The sequence below is a fragment of the Diadema setosum genome, chromosome 14 (assembly GCF_964275005.1).
Source record: "Diadema setosum chromosome 14, eeDiaSeto1, whole genome shotgun sequence".
In the NCBI taxonomy this organism is placed as follows: domain Eukaryota; kingdom Metazoa; phylum Echinodermata; class Echinoidea; order Diadematoida; family Diadematidae; genus Diadema; species Diadema setosum.
In genome coordinates this window covers 38960784-38978764 of record NC_092698.1, presented here as the reverse complement: position 1 = coordinate 38978764, position 17981 = coordinate 38960784, and the positions used below count along the sequence as shown (strand labels likewise).

The 17981-nt window shown below is 36.1% G+C and overlaps 1 protein-coding gene across 1 annotated transcript in view; it reads left to right on the top strand.

Moving 5' to 3' along the window:
* Window positions 1-17981, top strand: part of LOC140237502 (uncharacterized) — a 93229-nt gene that overhangs the window by 63638 nt on the left and 11610 nt on the right. Inside the window, exons 24-43 of the mRNA XM_072317434.1 lie at window positions 100-153; window positions 465-509; window positions 933-986; window positions 1320-1364; window positions 2004-2057; window positions 3671-3724; window positions 4661-4768; window positions 5032-5130; window positions 6243-6341; window positions 7269-7322; window positions 7823-7930; window positions 8712-8765; window positions 9462-9515; window positions 12202-12255; window positions 12691-12798; window positions 13215-13268; window positions 14116-14169; window positions 14518-14571; window positions 15512-15619; window positions 15770-15823. Coding sequence (XP_072173535.1) covers window positions 100-153; window positions 465-509; window positions 933-986; window positions 1320-1364; window positions 2004-2057; window positions 3671-3724; window positions 4661-4768; window positions 5032-5130; window positions 6243-6341; window positions 7269-7322; window positions 7823-7930; window positions 8712-8765; window positions 9462-9515; window positions 12202-12255; window positions 12691-12798; window positions 13215-13268; window positions 14116-14169; window positions 14518-14571; window positions 15512-15619; window positions 15770-15823 — 1368 coding nt within the window. The remainder of the gene's footprint in view (window positions 1-99; window positions 154-464; window positions 510-932; window positions 987-1319; window positions 1365-2003; window positions 2058-3670; window positions 3725-4660; window positions 4769-5031; window positions 5131-6242; window positions 6342-7268; window positions 7323-7822; window positions 7931-8711; window positions 8766-9461; window positions 9516-12201; window positions 12256-12690; window positions 12799-13214; window positions 13269-14115; window positions 14170-14517; window positions 14572-15511; window positions 15620-15769; window positions 15824-17981) is intronic.

Here is a 17981-nt window from a genome sequence, read left to right as displayed (position 1 = left end):
AGTTTGAGTGGAGTTGACCTTGCATCATGAACACATGAATGCAAATTTAAGCCAGTTATATTTGATTGATAAAGTATTCACTTTTATTATTTAAAACAGGGTGAACCCGGAGAAGCTGGACCTCAGGGCCCTGCTGGTGAGACAGGATCTAGGGTAAGTTATGAAACTCCTTGTCTTTGTTATATCATTGTACAGTTTATTTGTATGCCACCTTCTTTTTTAGTGAATAAATATACTGAATAAAAATTTTTGAGATGAAATGGTATGTGAGATGAAAATATGTAGTCTGTTCATAAAATGGAGACTACAGGTGTGTTTAGTGGAAACTTGCACCTTACTTAAAGTAATTGATTTGAATGTTCACATGCCTTATTGTACGGAGTGATAATTACACAAGATAGCACATTGGTTCTTGTCTGAAAGCAATGATGAAACCACTTGTGTCTAATCATCTCTTTGCACAGGGCGTAAATGGAGAGCCAGGTTCCCCAGGCCGCACTGGACCAAATGTAAGTAAATGTTTGAATGTCTCTCTTTGTTTATTCTTTGTTCAGGAGAGATGCATAAAAATTAAAGACAAAAGGCAGAAGTGCAAACTAGAAAGCCCTTCAGAATAATTATATCCACACAATGAACTCAAATCTCTTTTTTGAACATAAAATTTCTTATCCTTGCATACTGTTCTTGGTCAGATCTTGTCCGTGGCAAAAGTGGATAGAGCTTAACTGGTTCCGTATGGAACCTGATGGCCTGTGTGTTCAGTCTTTGGGCATTTCAGAATTCAGTATGGAACGGGTAAAGAATAGTAACTATTCATTCCTTTTGTTGTCCATAAGTCGAAGAAAATATATATCCTACCTTTCATTCTCTCATGCACCAAAAGAAAATGCATGATGTTAAACTTTGTCATTTCTTTCTCTTTGTTGAACTAGGGAGCTGCAGGTGAAGATGGACTAGCAGGAAATGATGGCAAGACAGGACCAACTGTAAGTTACTCATTTTGACTGTTTTGCAAAGTTGAGATACCTTGTTTTTTAGCTTCCCAAGAAATCTGTGCTCATGAATCCCTGGAATTTTATTTTGAATGTAATTTGATTGATTTCACTTGCATGTCATGGCTCTTGTTGAGGTTAATTGTCCAAGTGTGTATAAAGAAGTCATTTCGAAAGAGCAAACAGATTCATTTTCGAAGTCTAAATGGAAGATTAATTATTACACCATTAAAAAAAAATGGAAAAATTTGTTGAATGTCTGGTAACTGAAGAGATTGCAGAGATTAGAAGCTGAAGTGATCTGTGTGGTTTTCTTCTTCTCAATAGGGCAGCCCTGGCAATGATGGACCCCCAGGCCCCCCAGGGGAGATGGTAAGTGGTCCCTAAAGAAATGGAGAGGTGAACGTAGTCATTTTGATATTTTGGAGAGTTGTAAGTCACACCAATTGTACTCTTATGTGCTTGTTGCAAACTTGGTTTTCTCGCCCTTAGAGGAGATTTTTATTGTGATGCTCTTTAAAGTACATCTATTTTCATAATCAAAGTCTCTGCTACAGACTGCTATGGAGTCTCTTCCAAAGACTACGAAAAGCCCCTGCTCTGCAGCCATGCCAATTCATTCTGCATCATTTCCACTTATGGTCCTAGCTATTGGCTGTTTCTAGATGACTGTTCTATCCACCTTGAGTGGAATAACAGAGGTTGTTCACTGTAATGGCATGTCTACAGTGCAAATCTTCAGTCTTCGTTACTTACTGATGACATAAAATCAAATTCCAAACAGTTAAATTTCAGTTAAATATTCTCTTGCATGTTAAACTTCATCAAACTTCAGTTGTGATACATACATGGTATATGTATCGTGAAGTGTCTAGACCCAGCAGGATCTGCCCGTGGCTGTATGAAAAGGTTGCAGCTCATTTGTATTGTGCTGCTTGACAGAGAGACAGATAGAAAGCAGTCTTCCAGTGAGTCACAGTCTTAACTCTAAGCATCTCACTTCACTTACAGGGAGCAAGTGGACCACCAGGAAACGCTGGACCACCCGGTCCAGTAGGAGAAGCTGTAAGCACCAAACCCAAATATAAGTTAAACTAATTAATGGTTAACTTAATGGTCAAGCCCTTGTTTATATTACAGAACTATTACCTGGAATATCACAAACACACTCATAATCTGCATAGTTGTACAGATATGTTTTGCTCAGCAAGTCTCAAAATGTTTAACAAACATTGAATTAAGACATTGAGCATTTGCTTGTGCAGCCCCCAGACTTTTGAACAACCTACCATTGGAAATCAGGAAATCCCCAATTGAAGCATTATTCAAGTTAACCCTAATCCCACTGGGTTTTTTGAGGGACTTGAAACCACCGGCGGGGCCTTTTTCGCCCCCTCTTTAGATCTCGGTCGTGGATCGCAGGATCCTCGCGAAAATTTGCCCTAAGGTAGAGGCCAATGTAATCTACAAGACTGTATAGTTAGATTTTTCTAATTTTAATTTATGTATTTTATATTAATTTATGCTAATTTATGCAAAAATGTCTTTTTGCCTATAAATCAAAAAATAAAGCTCCAAGACTTCTGATTAACGGTGAACATATTCTTTTCAATATCCTTAACAATAATATTGAAGCAAAAATTTGGCTTCCTAATTATTTCTTATGTATTTTATTGTTTACTGAATTTTAATGTATTTCTTTGTTTTTTACTTTTTGTTTTTGTTGTTTTTTTCATCAAAATTTGTTGTAGAAACTCTTTAAAGCATAATCAGGCTGAAATAAATCATTATCAGCCATTGAAAGTAAAAATATTTATATTTATATGAATTAATTGCAAAAACACAATTTACATTGGATTTGTACACAAAATCATGTTTTTGAGCAATTTTGGGGTCGACAAATTTTTTGCAAAGGGGTATGGCTTCAAAATGGTATGCCCGGGAGCAACAAATTTGGTCTTAAAAGTTGCGCGATACTTGAAAGAAAAAAGTCATAAAATGTCGCAGCGAGAGGATCACGCGTACCGGAATAATCACGTGAAACGTCGAGGGGGGGGGGGGGGCAAAATGCCCCCTGCTGGGAATAGGGTTAAGACTAATAACACATCTCTTTATTCAAAATTGTTAAAAATATTGTGAAGCTCATCGGGAGCTCTTGCAGTATAGTATATACGTACATAGTTTCTGCCCTTTGCAAATCGAGTACTAATAGTAATAGCAGTAGTAGTAGTAGTAGTAGTAGTAGTAATAATAATAATACTACTACTAATAATAATAACAATAATAACAATAATAATAATAATAATAATAATAATAATGATAATGATAATGATAATGATAATGATAATAATAATAATAATAATAATAATAATAATAATAATAATAATAATAATAATAATAATAATAATAATTGTAATAATAATAATGATAATAATGATAATGGTAATAATAATTAATAGTAATTGTAATTCTTCTTCTGCTTCTTCTTCTTATTATTATTATCATCATTTCTTAAGTACAATCGGTCATTAGAAAAAAGATGTCTAAAAATGATTGATCGCAGAAAACTCTTAACTCCATCTTTCTGACGACCTGATTTTCTTTGCAAGTCAATAAAAGACTATTTTTGTGTACGTGCAGAGAGTGGTTCCTCATCTTTTTCTTGATGTTTCTCATAGGGTCTCAATGGTAACCGTGGAGAGACTGGAGCACCTGGTGTACAAGGAGATGCTGTGAGTTAGACCAGTCCTTACTCAAAGTCTTATTATTAGTCAAGTCTATGGTTTATGGAGATGGAAATATGAATGAATAGCATAGGATTTGATTCTTAATAATTAGGTAGAGATGATCTGATATTTGAATTGTCAATGAGCATTTGAAAAGAATTTACTATTTAGAAGGCTCTCATGGTATACACATACCTGCATTCAGAATGTTCATTCAAGATGAATATGTGTTATAACCAAAGTATGACTGTATAATAGATCAGATTAATTATGCAAACAGGCATTATATATTTTATGCCTGTGCCCTGAAAGGTGCAAAAGGTGGTATGTTACAGCCATCCATTTGTCTGTCCTTCCATCTCTCTCACCTTGTTCTTCTTGCAAGTTAAAATGAATATATTTTTTTGAATAATTTTGTTGCACCTGACTTAATAATATATGTTTGTATGTGGTGTAGATGTTTTGATTAGATAAAGAAAAAAAAATCAACATCAAAGGTCCATAGATGTGTGGAATTATGGGAATTAATACAATCAATTTCCTGAAATGACAGAGATGAAATGTCTTTAGAAGGTCAAGGTGAAAGAGTCACCTTCATATTTACCATTATCATATTCTTCACATTTTTTTTTTTTTTTTTTTTTTTTTTTTGGGGGGGGGGTACAGGTGAAGAATCAAGTTCTGGCCATTGTCAGAGGTTAAGATCAGTGATATTCATCGAAATGTGAATGTTGTTCCCAATCATGTTGTCTTATTTTAGATGTAGTGGTAGTGTATGGAGCAGAAACGTTCTAGTCAACTGCTCAAAGAAATCAAATTACCATTTGTGATCCCCTTGTAATTTAGATACTTTGAGATATTAATGAAGCACAAGTTTGTGTTTGACATTGTGAGTCCAATTAGACTAGAATGATTGCAGTGATTTAACCTTTGTCTTACCAGGGTACTAATGGTGAGCCTGGACCTGCTGGTCCCCAAGGAGTGGCTGGTCGCCAAGGAGTGCGTGGAGAAGCTGGTAGTCAGGGAGTTGTTGGTGTGCCAGGTGGTCAGGTGAGAACTTTGCCCTTCTTTCGCTGAAAAGATGGTTTGTTTTGATCCATTCAGTTCATTTTTCTATGTACATGTATGGTCTCTAATAATCACAATACTAAATAGACATAATCTGTGATAAGGATGTTGTAATTTCTTGTACATGTATATATTTTTCTATTGAAAATGAAAAGTGATATGAGACAATACCCTGTCATCACCTCATGGAACATCCATGTCAGTATACAGTGTGTGACAAAGCTTCTCCAATGTTTGTGTCATAGGGACCTGGTGGCATGCAGGGTGTGGCTGGTCTCCGTGGAAACCGTGGTGAGCGTGGAAGCACTGGACCTGTAGGAGTCGCTGGAAATATGGGAGAAGTTGTGAGTTGGCAGAATTTCCTTTTTCACTTTGAACCAGTCTGGACTTCTTTCTGTAGCTCTGTCATACTCGTAGTATTTTCTTTTTCACTTTGAACCAGTCTGGACTTCTTTCTGTAGCTCTGTCATACTCATAGTATTTTCTTTTTCACTTTGTAACCAGTCTGGACTTCTTTCTGTAGCTCTGTCATACTCGTAGTATTTCCTTTTTCACTTTGTAACCAGTCTGGACTTCTTTCTGTAGCTCTGTCATACTCGTAGTTCAGCATGATTTGTTCCTCTTCAGCATGCATTCCTCCTATTGGTACATGTATCTCAAAATGTGTCTTTGCTGATATCATATTCATTTGTTTATTTTTAGTTGCCTTTTAGCCAGAAGCTCTTCCTTTAACCAAAGTGTCCATATTTGACGTTACATGTATCATCTTAGTTGGGCTATTTCTCATTGTCTAACTGTAGCAAGTGATCTACTGCTCTATTGCATTTGCCAAAAGAGAAGAAAAGGATAATAGTAGGGCTTACACAAACTCTTGTTGCATTGAAACAAAATGAAGGAAAAAACTTTTTGTTTGTCAAGACTGTAGAATCTGCAGTGTACATGAAGAGACTGCGAAATAGTCATGAGAAAGATCTAACTGTGTAGCCTGGCAACCCAAACTTTCAGATGATATTATGCATGCCATAAAGCAGAATTCAAGACTAGATTAAACATAATCTGAAGAGAAAGAAAAAATTTTACAAGCACAACAGTTACATTGAGATTAGATCAAAACCATGACAGTGTCAATACATGTTGGATGACATTGATAACTTTTCTTAACAACCAAGAAATAAATATATATATATATATTTTTTAAAGACTAAATCTCCTAATTAAAAAAAAAAAGGTAAATGGAAAACACTTGGCAGAATGATTCCCAGTGGGTAGGGAGGAGTGGTGGGAATTTGAGGTTTGAAAAGATTAATTCCAGTCCAGTTTTAAGAACATTCACATATGATAGATCTAACTTACAGAAGGCACCCACACTCCATTTTGAATGACTGGCTTGCTTAGTGTGTCTTTTCCTGACTCAATGTTAAGTTCAATTCTGGATACCCCATCTTCCTGTTGCTAGGGAGAACAAGGTATGCGTGGAGCTGCTGGTATCCAGGGACCTGCTGGTCTTGCTGGTGAGCGTGGTCTTGATGGACGCTCTGGCCGCAATGGAGAAGTGGTAAGCACCTTTAGTCAAGGCTTTTCTCAATGGTAATGTGATATGTACACTGGATATCACTTGGTAAATTGATCTGTCAAGAAATGACATTGCACTGTATAGATAAGGGAAATTTTAAAACTATATTCCTGAAATAAGGATATTTCTTGAACATATGAAACTGCAATTCCATCCCTCTCACTTGTCTTTTCCAAAGAATATTAATTCTTGACCTAATTGTGCTTAAATTGGCATACCTGCTTTTGTGCTGTGTGAGAATTTGAGATACTTGAAACACACTGTCTGATAAAGAGGAGGATGTATTTCACTGTAATTCCTTTTGTTATAGTAAGATATTCATGTGGAACTGAAGCATTATTGCCCATCAGGTTTGTCTAGCCATTGTTAGATTCAAGAGTTCTATTGTAATCACTGAATGGAACATGAAAAAAGGAACTTGTCATGATGCAACGTATGGAATGGTTGCATATATGATTTTAAAGACAGAACATGTAAGTCATAATGTATACTTGCATAAGACACCTTATCACATTTCTGAGCAACTGGTTTCTGAGACAGAAAGCACATACCAATCATACTACAGTCAGATGGTCACTAATCAAAACAAATCCCCCCATGGTTGACAATTATGATGTCATTGTGTTGCCGAGCTAGTGATGCTAAGAATGGCATTTGGAAAATAAACCAATTCTCATATTTGTCTTGCTGCAACAATTCACTTTTAGTCTGTGCAGCATATTATGATGTGGAAATGAGAGTTAGTCATTACACTATTAAAACGCCATTCTTGATGAGGTGTGTTTGTGTCATCGACATGTTTCAATTTGAGGTAAATCTATTATTGCTGATCACATCCTACATGTTGACGAAAGTAAGACAGTTGCAACACAACAAAACTTGGAAGTTTGTATGATTGTTTCCTTGCAGGGACCAACTGGTGCTAGTGGTAACATGGGAACTCTAGGTCCTCGCGGACTCCCCGTAAGTCACTCTTGATAAGGAAACTTATATTCCTCATGCCTAACAGAGCTGTCAAGTATACCCAATTCCAGGAAATGTGTGATATTTCTTGTCCTTGGAGAGAATACAAAGGAATTCATAGTTTGGAAATTATTTTCCCCTCTTGAGATGCATTCAACAACCGTGATATGTGAATGTTGGCAGCCCCTCCATACAGAAGTAGTTCATGCTTTATATTTCCATTACTCTTTTTCTGTCAATGTTTTTGCTATCTGTATCACCTTCAGATTTGAAAGAATTGAGCTGATTTAGTTGTTTGCAAAAAAACAAGAAAAGAAAAAAAGAAGAGAAAATAAAAGCGATAACTTAGAGAGACAATACAGTCATGAAATTACTCAAATCCACTGATGTTAACAAGTGTTGATATTTTCTCTGACTTAAGTGTCATAGGGTATATGCTGAATAAAAATGTATGATGATGTTGTGTGTAATCTGAAGACACTCTCCTAATTGCCACCCAGGGCCCTCCTGGTCTACGTGGTGGAGTTGGACCTAATGGTGAGATGGGAGAGCAAGGAGAGCGTGGAGCAGCTGGACCTTCTGGCGGACCTGGCAGGACTGGTGAACGTGTACGTTCCTCTAAACCTCTCATACCTTCATTACATTATGTAATATAAATCTCTTCATAAGAGTTCCATTATATCAAAGCAGTAGCTCTTGTCAGCAGAACATAATCAGTCATTTCATAGTCAGTATGCCAAGCTCACTTTTAAATTGTTTAAAACCCCCTTTTTTCACACATGAATGCTGAAGTTATTTCCATGTTCTTCATATGAATTAGCAAACAATATAAAATTCTGATTTCTGGTATTCAGTAGCAAACATATTTTTTCAGGAGAGCATCAGGATGATAAAGACATTTTTGACTTCAAAGGAACTACACTGTAGGTAGTATTCTGTCTGTGTTTCTCAGATGAATGCTGCAAATCGTCAATCTGAGACATGAAGAATATATTCATACAATCTGCTTTTATATGTTGCTGTTTTCTATGTTTCTGCAAGGAGCAGAACTATAGATGTTTGCTAAAAAAAAAGAAAAAGAAATGTGAAATAATAAATGCCTGACCAAAAAAAAAAAATACAAAAAAATTGCCAAACTTTGTGCAGAAGAAAGGGACAATGACTCCAAATTGCTTTTAATTTCTGACTTATAATTTTCTCTGTGAATTTCAAGATGGAAATGATGAATTGGAAAGAGTTTACAGAAGATGATTTCCAGTTTCAGCAAGAGGTAGAAAATTTCTTAATTTAAAATTGATAAAGGAACAACTAAAATCGTAGTGCAGTTGCCTTCTGTTTGGTGAATGGAGTAATAAATGATTGTTTACATCTTACTCTTGTATGCTACAGGGAGGAGGAGGACCAATGGGACCACCTGGTATAACTGGTGTACAAGGAGACAGTGTAAGTCACACCATTTCTCATCACACATAGTCATTGTATCATGCTGCTTGTAAAATTTTGAGATGAGATCGCACACTTTTTCTTAAACAGGTGTCATACATTACTTGCAAAGAGAAAGTAGATAGAGTATTGTGTCTGTTGTGAATACTATACCTATTGATAATGCAACACTGTGCCTTCCCACTATAAAGCTTTTGTCCCTGAGATGAGGAAAAACAACAACTTAGGATGGGAACAAAGTCTGATTTGCCTGCATGTGCATCACACCATAACAACACAGGTGAACATGTGCATTATATATAGGACAATGCGTAACATCCACTAGCCCCTTGAAATATTTTTTTTCTCACTTTGGTGTGCCTGATTGTAAGTGAAGTGAGCAAACACAGAGCGCATCAGTGTGAGCTCCCTCCCTTGGCCTCATTTCTTACTGGGAGCTTCTCTTTGCATGCAATATTTATTGAGAGGATCTTGACAAAGGCTTATCTTGTTCAGGTTGACCCGTTAAAGACTAGTTCTGAGTATACGTGGGCAGGTGTCTGTGCATGTTTATAGCAAAATTGATCATAATTGGTTGAGAGAGAGGGTAAATTATCATTTTTATAGCAAATCAGTCTTTCAATAGCATTAAGTGTTTGTATTTGTTTGCTGACCCTCCTCTCTCTCTCTCTCTCTCTTTGTGTGTTTACACAACAGGGACAACCAGGAGACCCAGGACCAAATGGACCTGATGGACCAAAGGGATCTCGTGTAAGATATGCCACATTTACAATATCTTTGGTTTTATCCTCCATCTCATAAAGTGCTTTTGGATAACAATGGAGTATTGTGGTTCTGGTTTTAAAACGGAAATTTTCATCATTCATATTTCTATTGTAATGTACCTGACATGATATGTATGTATGTATATATATATATATATATATATATATTATATATATATATATATATATATATATATATATATATATATATATATATATATATATATATATATATATATATATACACATATACATACATACATATATATATATATATATATATATATATATATATATATATACACACATATACATTCATACATATATATATATATAATCAAAATATGAAAGTTCTGTGTCGGTGTGTAGTAAATAGATATCAAGAGTCAAAACAGTCGTATAAACACCGCAGGAGCCAAAAAATTGGACTGACGTTTCTGACGTTTTTTCGCTCCTGTGGTGTTTATACGACTGTTTTTACTCTTGATATATATATATATATATATATATATATATATATATATATATACATACATACATATACTGAAAGAAATTTGACTGAGGCGGACGTTGCTCTCGATCTTAACCCTAAAAAGACTGGGCTATTTTGGTAGCTCGAAAGACCTCCGTTGATCTCCGTTGTGGATTGCGCGATCGCCGCGGAAATTTGCACGATGGTAGTGTGCGATGTAATCTACAAGATCGTATATTTAAATTTTCCAAAATAGTCCTCTTTTACAGTATTCATCGCATAATCGGGCGTCTGATAATCGGGAACCTCACTTAAATGACATACGCTTCCCAGAAACCTTTCCAATGCATGTTATTTTCACTGGATAATCGGGTGGGGACCTCTGATAAACGGGACAATTTTTCTTCAAGCGATCTTTGATTTTGTTGATATTTTACACAAAAAATCTACCAAAATACCACAACAATATTTCAGAGATTCCCCATCAGTTGTCGTTTACATTGAACTTACAAAGCAAGCTTCGGACTTGTGTGTTTTGACCTCCGTCCATCCAGTACACGTACATTTCAGCTCGCTGCTCGCCTTCGCTTTTCTGTACATGTGTATGGTGAGCTAGATCGCTATTACATATTGACAACACATGTACAGTGCAGTGATCGCGGCAAGTAAACAATCAAGCCGTGATGATTGAATGATTGAAGGACTTTTCATTGACGTTCCCACATCAGTTCTGGATAATCATTTCCCATGGTTGTGGATATGTATTTATACGGAACGCCCTACGTGTTCAAGAATTCTACGAATGTTTAAGAAAGTGCTAGCTTTTAATCCACATATTTTGTGTTCGGAGAGAGGTGACAGAAGAAGAATTACTCTACATCATTGTGAGAATGCAGGGAGAGCTAGAGGGTCGCGCCGAGGGGTAGCGTGGTTGTGTATTCATGTACATGTACAGTACGTCAGTATGCGTGTGTGTGTGTGTGTGCACTACATGTACATGTCATATGCCGTTAGTGTATGGTGAGTGCTCGTCGCGAAATCAGGCACCCCGCTTAAAGGGGCCGTGTTTGCTACTCCCAACCTGTCCTGATTATGCGATGAATACTGTATTTTATTTTGATTAATTATGCTAATTTATGTGAGAAATCAGACTCTTTGATCTAAATCAGTAAATAAAGCTCCAAAAGTGCTCATTTTTGGTCTAATTATTCTTTGTGGCATTCTTCGCATATGTACTTGAAAAAAAAATTCGATATCAAAATTAATTTCTTATTTATTTTATTGTTTTATGAATTTCTTATGTATTTCTTTGTTTTTTCGACCTTTTGTTTTTGCTGTTTTTTTAAACAAAATTTGTGGCAGACACTTTTTTGAAGCGTAATACTACTAAAACAAATTAATTTTAGCCATTGAGAGTAAAATGAGTATATTTATATGAACCATGTGAAAAAACTCAATTTGCATTGACTTTGTACAAAAAATCATTTTCGGTCTCACGTGCATGTACAAAAGTTATGTAACTTCAGAACCGTACCCCCGAGCGTCACAAATTTGACGTCAAAATGTGCGGGAAACTCGAAAGAAAAAAATCTTTGAGCATCGCGGCGAGAGCATTGCGTGTTGCAGAGTTATCGCGCGAAATGTCGAGGGGGGGGGGGGCTTTTAGCCCCCCCCCCCCCCACACAGTCTTTTTAGGGTTAAGTCTCCCTTTTAATCAGTCGAGCTTTTGGCCTGTCATCAGGCCTTCATCAGGATCTACCAAAAATAGTTATTATCTAAGTAATCTGATGTGTCATAATATAATGCAATAACATATACCGTTTGGGAAGGGAATTATTGCTCGCACTATATATATGAATATATGTGTATATATATATATATATATATATATATATATATATATATATATATATATATATATATATATATATATATATATATATATATATATATATATATATATATATATATTATATATATATTTATATATATATATATATATATATATATATATATATATATATATATATATATATATATATATATATATATATATATATATATATATATATATATATATATATATATATATATTATTTTCATTGCTTCATTTTGTCAAGTGTAGTGTCTAGATATTCCAGTTCACAATTGATGCTGGCTTGTGTCTCACTGCTCTTTATCATTTCTCCTTACCCTGTAGGGAGCCCCAGGAGAGAAAGGAGCTATGGGCGCACGTGGTATCCCTGGCAACCCCGTAAGCTAGTCTTCTGTTTTCCTCTCTTAGTAAATGGAAGATAATAGCACTGAGATTTTATTTGATGCAAAGTCTTTACAGACAGATATTAGAAAAAGCAGTGAAAGATGAGCAAAAGTGGCATTTGATATTGATGTATTATAAGAAATTTAAATGTAATAGTTTAATGAATGTTAACACATTTTTTTTTTAAAAAGACTTTCTTCTCATGATGTGAGAATCATACCTGTTCTCTCAGTCTGTTGGTGTAATTATAGACCTGCTGTGTGTTCAGACCTCTTACACTGAACAGAATAACAGCCCACAAGAAGTATTCAGTAGAAACCCTATGCCACAGCTTGCTTTCCTCTAACTGTTTTTCCATTGATTGCAGCACCAATAAATGTGATAATTATTTGTCTGATCTATTTCCTTATAACCCTTCTTCCCCCACAGGGCCCTGGTGGAGCTCCTGGTGAACGTGGACCATCTGGACTAGCGGGACCCAAGGGAGAAGTAGGTGCCCCTGGAGGTCAGGGTGGTCGTGGAAGGACAGGAATTCAGGTGGGCCATTAGACTTTGTCTTGGTGTTTTCTACCAGCAGTTACACATGAGAGTGATGCACTGATATTGATGATAATCTTGAAACTAAAACTCTTCAGCAATGCGAAATGAGTGCTTATGCATAGTTGGTAACAAACTGTGTTCTGGTGTAATGAATTGCATTCTGATGTTAGTATAATAGTAGCTCTCTTTACCTTTTAGAGAGAGATGTCTTTATACCTGCAATGGTGTGATATGCCTTCACTTTGCATTTGTGGAAAGCTAATTAGATCTTCATTTATGCATTTTCTTACAAGTGAAAGTATATCTGGACAAGGACTAGCAATGTGGTAAATGACATGGTTAGGGCTGAGGTTGGGATTAAGAGTCCACCTGATCATATCATCGTCTTCTCTATATTTCTCTCATTATAACAGGGCCTACCTGGGCCTCGTGGACCACGTGGAGATGCTGGTAACCAAGGATCTTTGGTGAGTTGATATCTTTAATCAGTTTTTCAAAATCTTGTCAGGTCTGGTGTCCATATATGTAGTATTGCTGTCATACTATAATGGCCATAGAAATTTTCCTCAGCAGAAATATAACACATTCAGTGAATGTTATACTAATACCATTTGTTGATTTGACAAACAGCACCTCAATCAAATTTCCTTGTTCAGTGTTGACTGTTTTTAGTGACAACTTATCGGTAATTTATGTGTAGTTAAGAATTAAGTAATGTTATCCTCAAATATGAAATAATCAATTTGTTGTCTGAGATCTGTGATCGCATTTGTGAATACTTGATGGTTTGCGGAAACACCAAATCGCTGTCATGAATATAACAATTGAAAAATACAAAATACATCCCTACGCCGCTGTGATTTTAATTTACATAAAGGAGCCAAGTGAAAGGTGTAAGTAAGAGATTTTATCAGCACTGTGCTTGAAACTCATGTTGGCCTGCTAGTTTTTCTATAGAAAATTGTGTTAACATTTCAAATGACACTCCCTTGATTTGTAATGAATTATCTGTTTATTTTTATTTTATCATTATTTCTTTTTTTAATGAATAGTGGTCCACACAATGTATATCAGGACTACACTCATTCCAGGAAGGATTATTAAGGCACGCTGCAAACTTCTCATGACAAAGCTTTGCAACAGAGCCTCATAGTTAGAGAGATCAAACCATTCAGACATATTGATTAGTAGATATCCCGGACATCAAAATTTGAAGATTTTTATTTTAGTTAGGAACCATTTTGTATAGTCCAAACTGATGTAATTCATGCAAGACTTGCAAACTTACTGCTGATTTGCTGATCTCTTAATCAGGGACCAATGGGAGCCCCTGGTATGAATGGACCCCCAGGACCTGTTGGAGAACCTGTAAGTGTGTTTTTTTCTTTACGATAATCATAGGTAAGAGTGTGTAAGAGTTTTCGCATGTGTGCCTTAATGAATTTAAACGACCGATAGGATGGAATGAAGATTTTACTCAAACAGCATATGAAAATTTTTGTTTGTATGTGTGTGTGAGCAAGTACTATTACATACCTCCTCAAAGATACTTTTGTTCTTGTCGTATTTATCGAAATGTATTGTTTTAACAATAATTTGTGGTGAAGAACTATTCAGAGATATTTCAGATAGTTGGTAACTGTTGAGATCATCATTTCCTCCATAATGAAAAATGTCATAATGAAAAGTTATTTTCTCGTTGGTTTGGCACCTCAGGGCCCAGGAGGAAATGCTGGACCTACTGGCAATACTGGTGAAGATGGTCGCCCTGTAAGTATCCTATGTATATAAATTGTTCAATGGTCCCTTTGGATATTTGCAATCCACCCTGTAGAACCAATATACAAAACCTTTTTTACTGAGCAGGACTCTAAAAGGTCAATAGATTGCCAAACTTATTACAAGTATGTCAGCTGTGATTATTCAATACTGGATAGTTGGTAGATTTATTGCATGATATAGCTCCAAAATCATTCCCTATTATATCTTGAGATCTCTTCCAGCAACATTTTACTTGTCAGAATCAGTCCTGTCATATTTAACTCTTTTTTTTTCCCTCTCTCTCATACCTCCTACAAAGCGTTAGAAGGATATTATATTTCTGTGAAGTGCTAAGATACGTGTTCACTCATTGTAAGAGTACTATATAAGTACCTGTATTGTATTGTATTTTCTGCTGAACTTGAGAAGAAGAAATATTGGAGGTGAAATTAGAGTAGATTATTCCTTCATAGCCATGAAACACCATTTGTCAACTCCACAACTACACAATTGTATCTAACCAGTGCATTTCAACACTTTAAAAAAAAACCCAAAAAACCCCCAAAACAAAACAAAACAAAACGAAAAAAACCAACACATAAAAGTACCTTCATCCTCTTCCAACAGTGCAAGTTAAACTACTTTTGTGACATGTAACATAGTTTTAATTATTTTACTTTCGAGTCACATACTGATTGTGTGTGTATATATGAAGAGCGTTTGCCTATGTTGAGATGTGCTAAATGACACCATCCAAAGGGTAAGATTTTACATTTAGGGTCCATCATAGGCTTCATGTAATGCTTACCACCCCCATCCCCCCAAAAAAATAATAAAAGAAGAAAACAACAACAGCAACTTAGCGTATAATGTTTTTATATCTTCAAATGTAAATGGGGGTGTACCAGTAGTTTCAGTAATGGGTTGTACTTTCTGCTGATATTGACAGGGACTTCGAGGACCTACCGGTGCCCCTGGACTGCGTGGACCCCCAGGACCCGTTGGTCTCCAAGGACCGACTGGCTCTACTGGTGATGATGGTCGTCAAGGCAACATGGTTTGTACCACCTCTTCTTATTTACTGAGAATGCAAGAACATCATTCTTCCCAATTTTTGATGTGCTATACCTCAACAAAGTGTGTCCATTAGTAATATGAAACACAGTTTACCTCCACTTCTTTCTTTTCCTCTCGTTCTCACTATTAGGGACCTCGTGGACCTTCTGGGCCAATGGGAAGTCCTGGTGTTCTGGGTGCTGCTGTGAGTATTCATTGCTACTTAAAGTCATTCACATGATTTCTTCATTGTGTGCATGGACTAAAGCTAAGACTGCAGTTATGGCATAGATGTCTAGTCACATACAATATCAGAGAAAGTTATCAAACCTGTTAACAAATGTTCATATTTTAACCCTAAAGGGGCCGGGCTTTTTTGGCTATGCTCAGACCGGGGGGGGGGGGGGGGGGGGGGGATGGATTCCGCCCTCCCCCCCACCCCGAGATCTCGGCCATCGGAGGTGCGATCGCGATGAAATTTTGCATGCGTGAGACCCGCGTCATAATCTACAAGATTGTGTGATAAGATTTTTTGAAACAATCAATTTCTAATTTTGATTAATTAATTATGCAAATTAAGCTCCAAGGTGATATTTTACCCTAATTAAAAGCATTGAGAGTCTAATTTTTGATCTGTAAATCTGTTTTAGCATATTCAACAATTGTACATCACAAAAATTTCCAAAACTCATTTCAATTCTTTTCATAATTTCTTATGTATTTCTTTGTTTTTCAACTTTTGTTTTTTCTTTGTTTTTTCATTTGAAATTGTCACTGACCACTTTCCTACCATAATTAGCACAAAATTAATCAATGAAAGTGATTAATTGTAAAAATAATCAGGTTTTTATGACTTTCATGACAGAGCACTGTTTTCCATAGGAAATGTACACAAAATCACAAAATTTTGCCCGTTTTGGGGCGACATTCCGTTACAAAAATGGGCGTGGCTTCGCAAAAGTATGCGCAGACGTTGCAAATTTGGTCTCAAAAGTTGCGCGAGACTTGAACGAAGAAAGTCAAGAAGCCTTGCGACGAGGCCTTCTCACGTTACAGAATTATAGCGCGAAACGTCGAGAGGGGGGGGGGCGGATTCCGCCCCCCCCCCCCTCCCCCCCCAGCCCTTTTAGGGTTAAAGTATGTAGTCTCTGTGAGAGTTCAAAGTTTTGATCCACTTTCCTCTAATAATGCAGTATTACTCCATCTTTACTTTTACTTTTACTGTGAGAGCAGAATAATGGCAAATATTTCACAAGATTAGAAAGTTTTGGAAATACAAGGATTAACATGTTTTTGAAATCAAACAGTGATTTTGGCTTGCAACCATATCCTGCTATACTACACCAACATAAAACTTAATGAAAACCTTATCTATCTTACCTTATACTGTAAACCAAGGTATTTTTGCGATATGAAGTTTTCTTGACTTGGAGCTAGTGGTCTTTTTCACAGCATGAAATTTTTGAAAATTCCACTTGCATTCAGTGCATATAGTGTAGACAAGAACTTGTATGTGCACTTTAATTTTGTAAACCTTGGTTCTCATGAAATTAAGTGCACCCAAACATTTCTGGTTTTACAGTTTTAAAACTTTAAAAAAATTAAACAATTGCTTCTGCTATTGCAACTCCTGTCATTTTAACCCTAAAAAGACTGGGGGGGGGCCTAAAAGGCCCCCCCCTCGACATTTCGCGCGATTACTCTGCAACGCGCAATGCACTCGCCGCGATGCTCTATGACTTTTTTCTTTTGAGTTTCCCGCACATTTTGACACCAAATTTGTGATGCCCGGGGGTACGGTTCTGAAGTTACATAACTTTTTGTACGTGCACGTGAGGCCGAAAATGGCTCAAAAATGTGATTTTGTGTATAAAGTCAATGCAAATTGAGTTTTTTCACTTGGCTCATACAAATATGCTTATTTTTACTCTCAATGGCTAAAATTAATTTGTTTTAGCAGTATTATGCTTCAAAAAGTGTCTGCCACAAATTTTGTCAAAAAAAACAACAAAAACAAAAGGTCGAAAAAACAAAGAAATACATAAGAAATTCATAAAACAATAAAATAGATAAGAATTTAATTTTGATACCGAATTTTTTTTCAAGTACATTTGCTAAGAATGCCACTAAGAATATTTAGACCAAAAATGAGCACTTTTGGAGCTCTATTTACTGATTTAGATCAAAGAGTCTGATTTCTCGCATAAATTAGCATAATTAATCAAAATAAAATAAAAGAAGACTATTTTGTAAAATTTGAATATACGATCTTGTAGATTACATCGCACACTACCATTGTGCAAATTTTCGCGGCGATCGCGCGATCCACGGCCGAGATCTTAAGGGGGGGGCCCTTTAGGCCC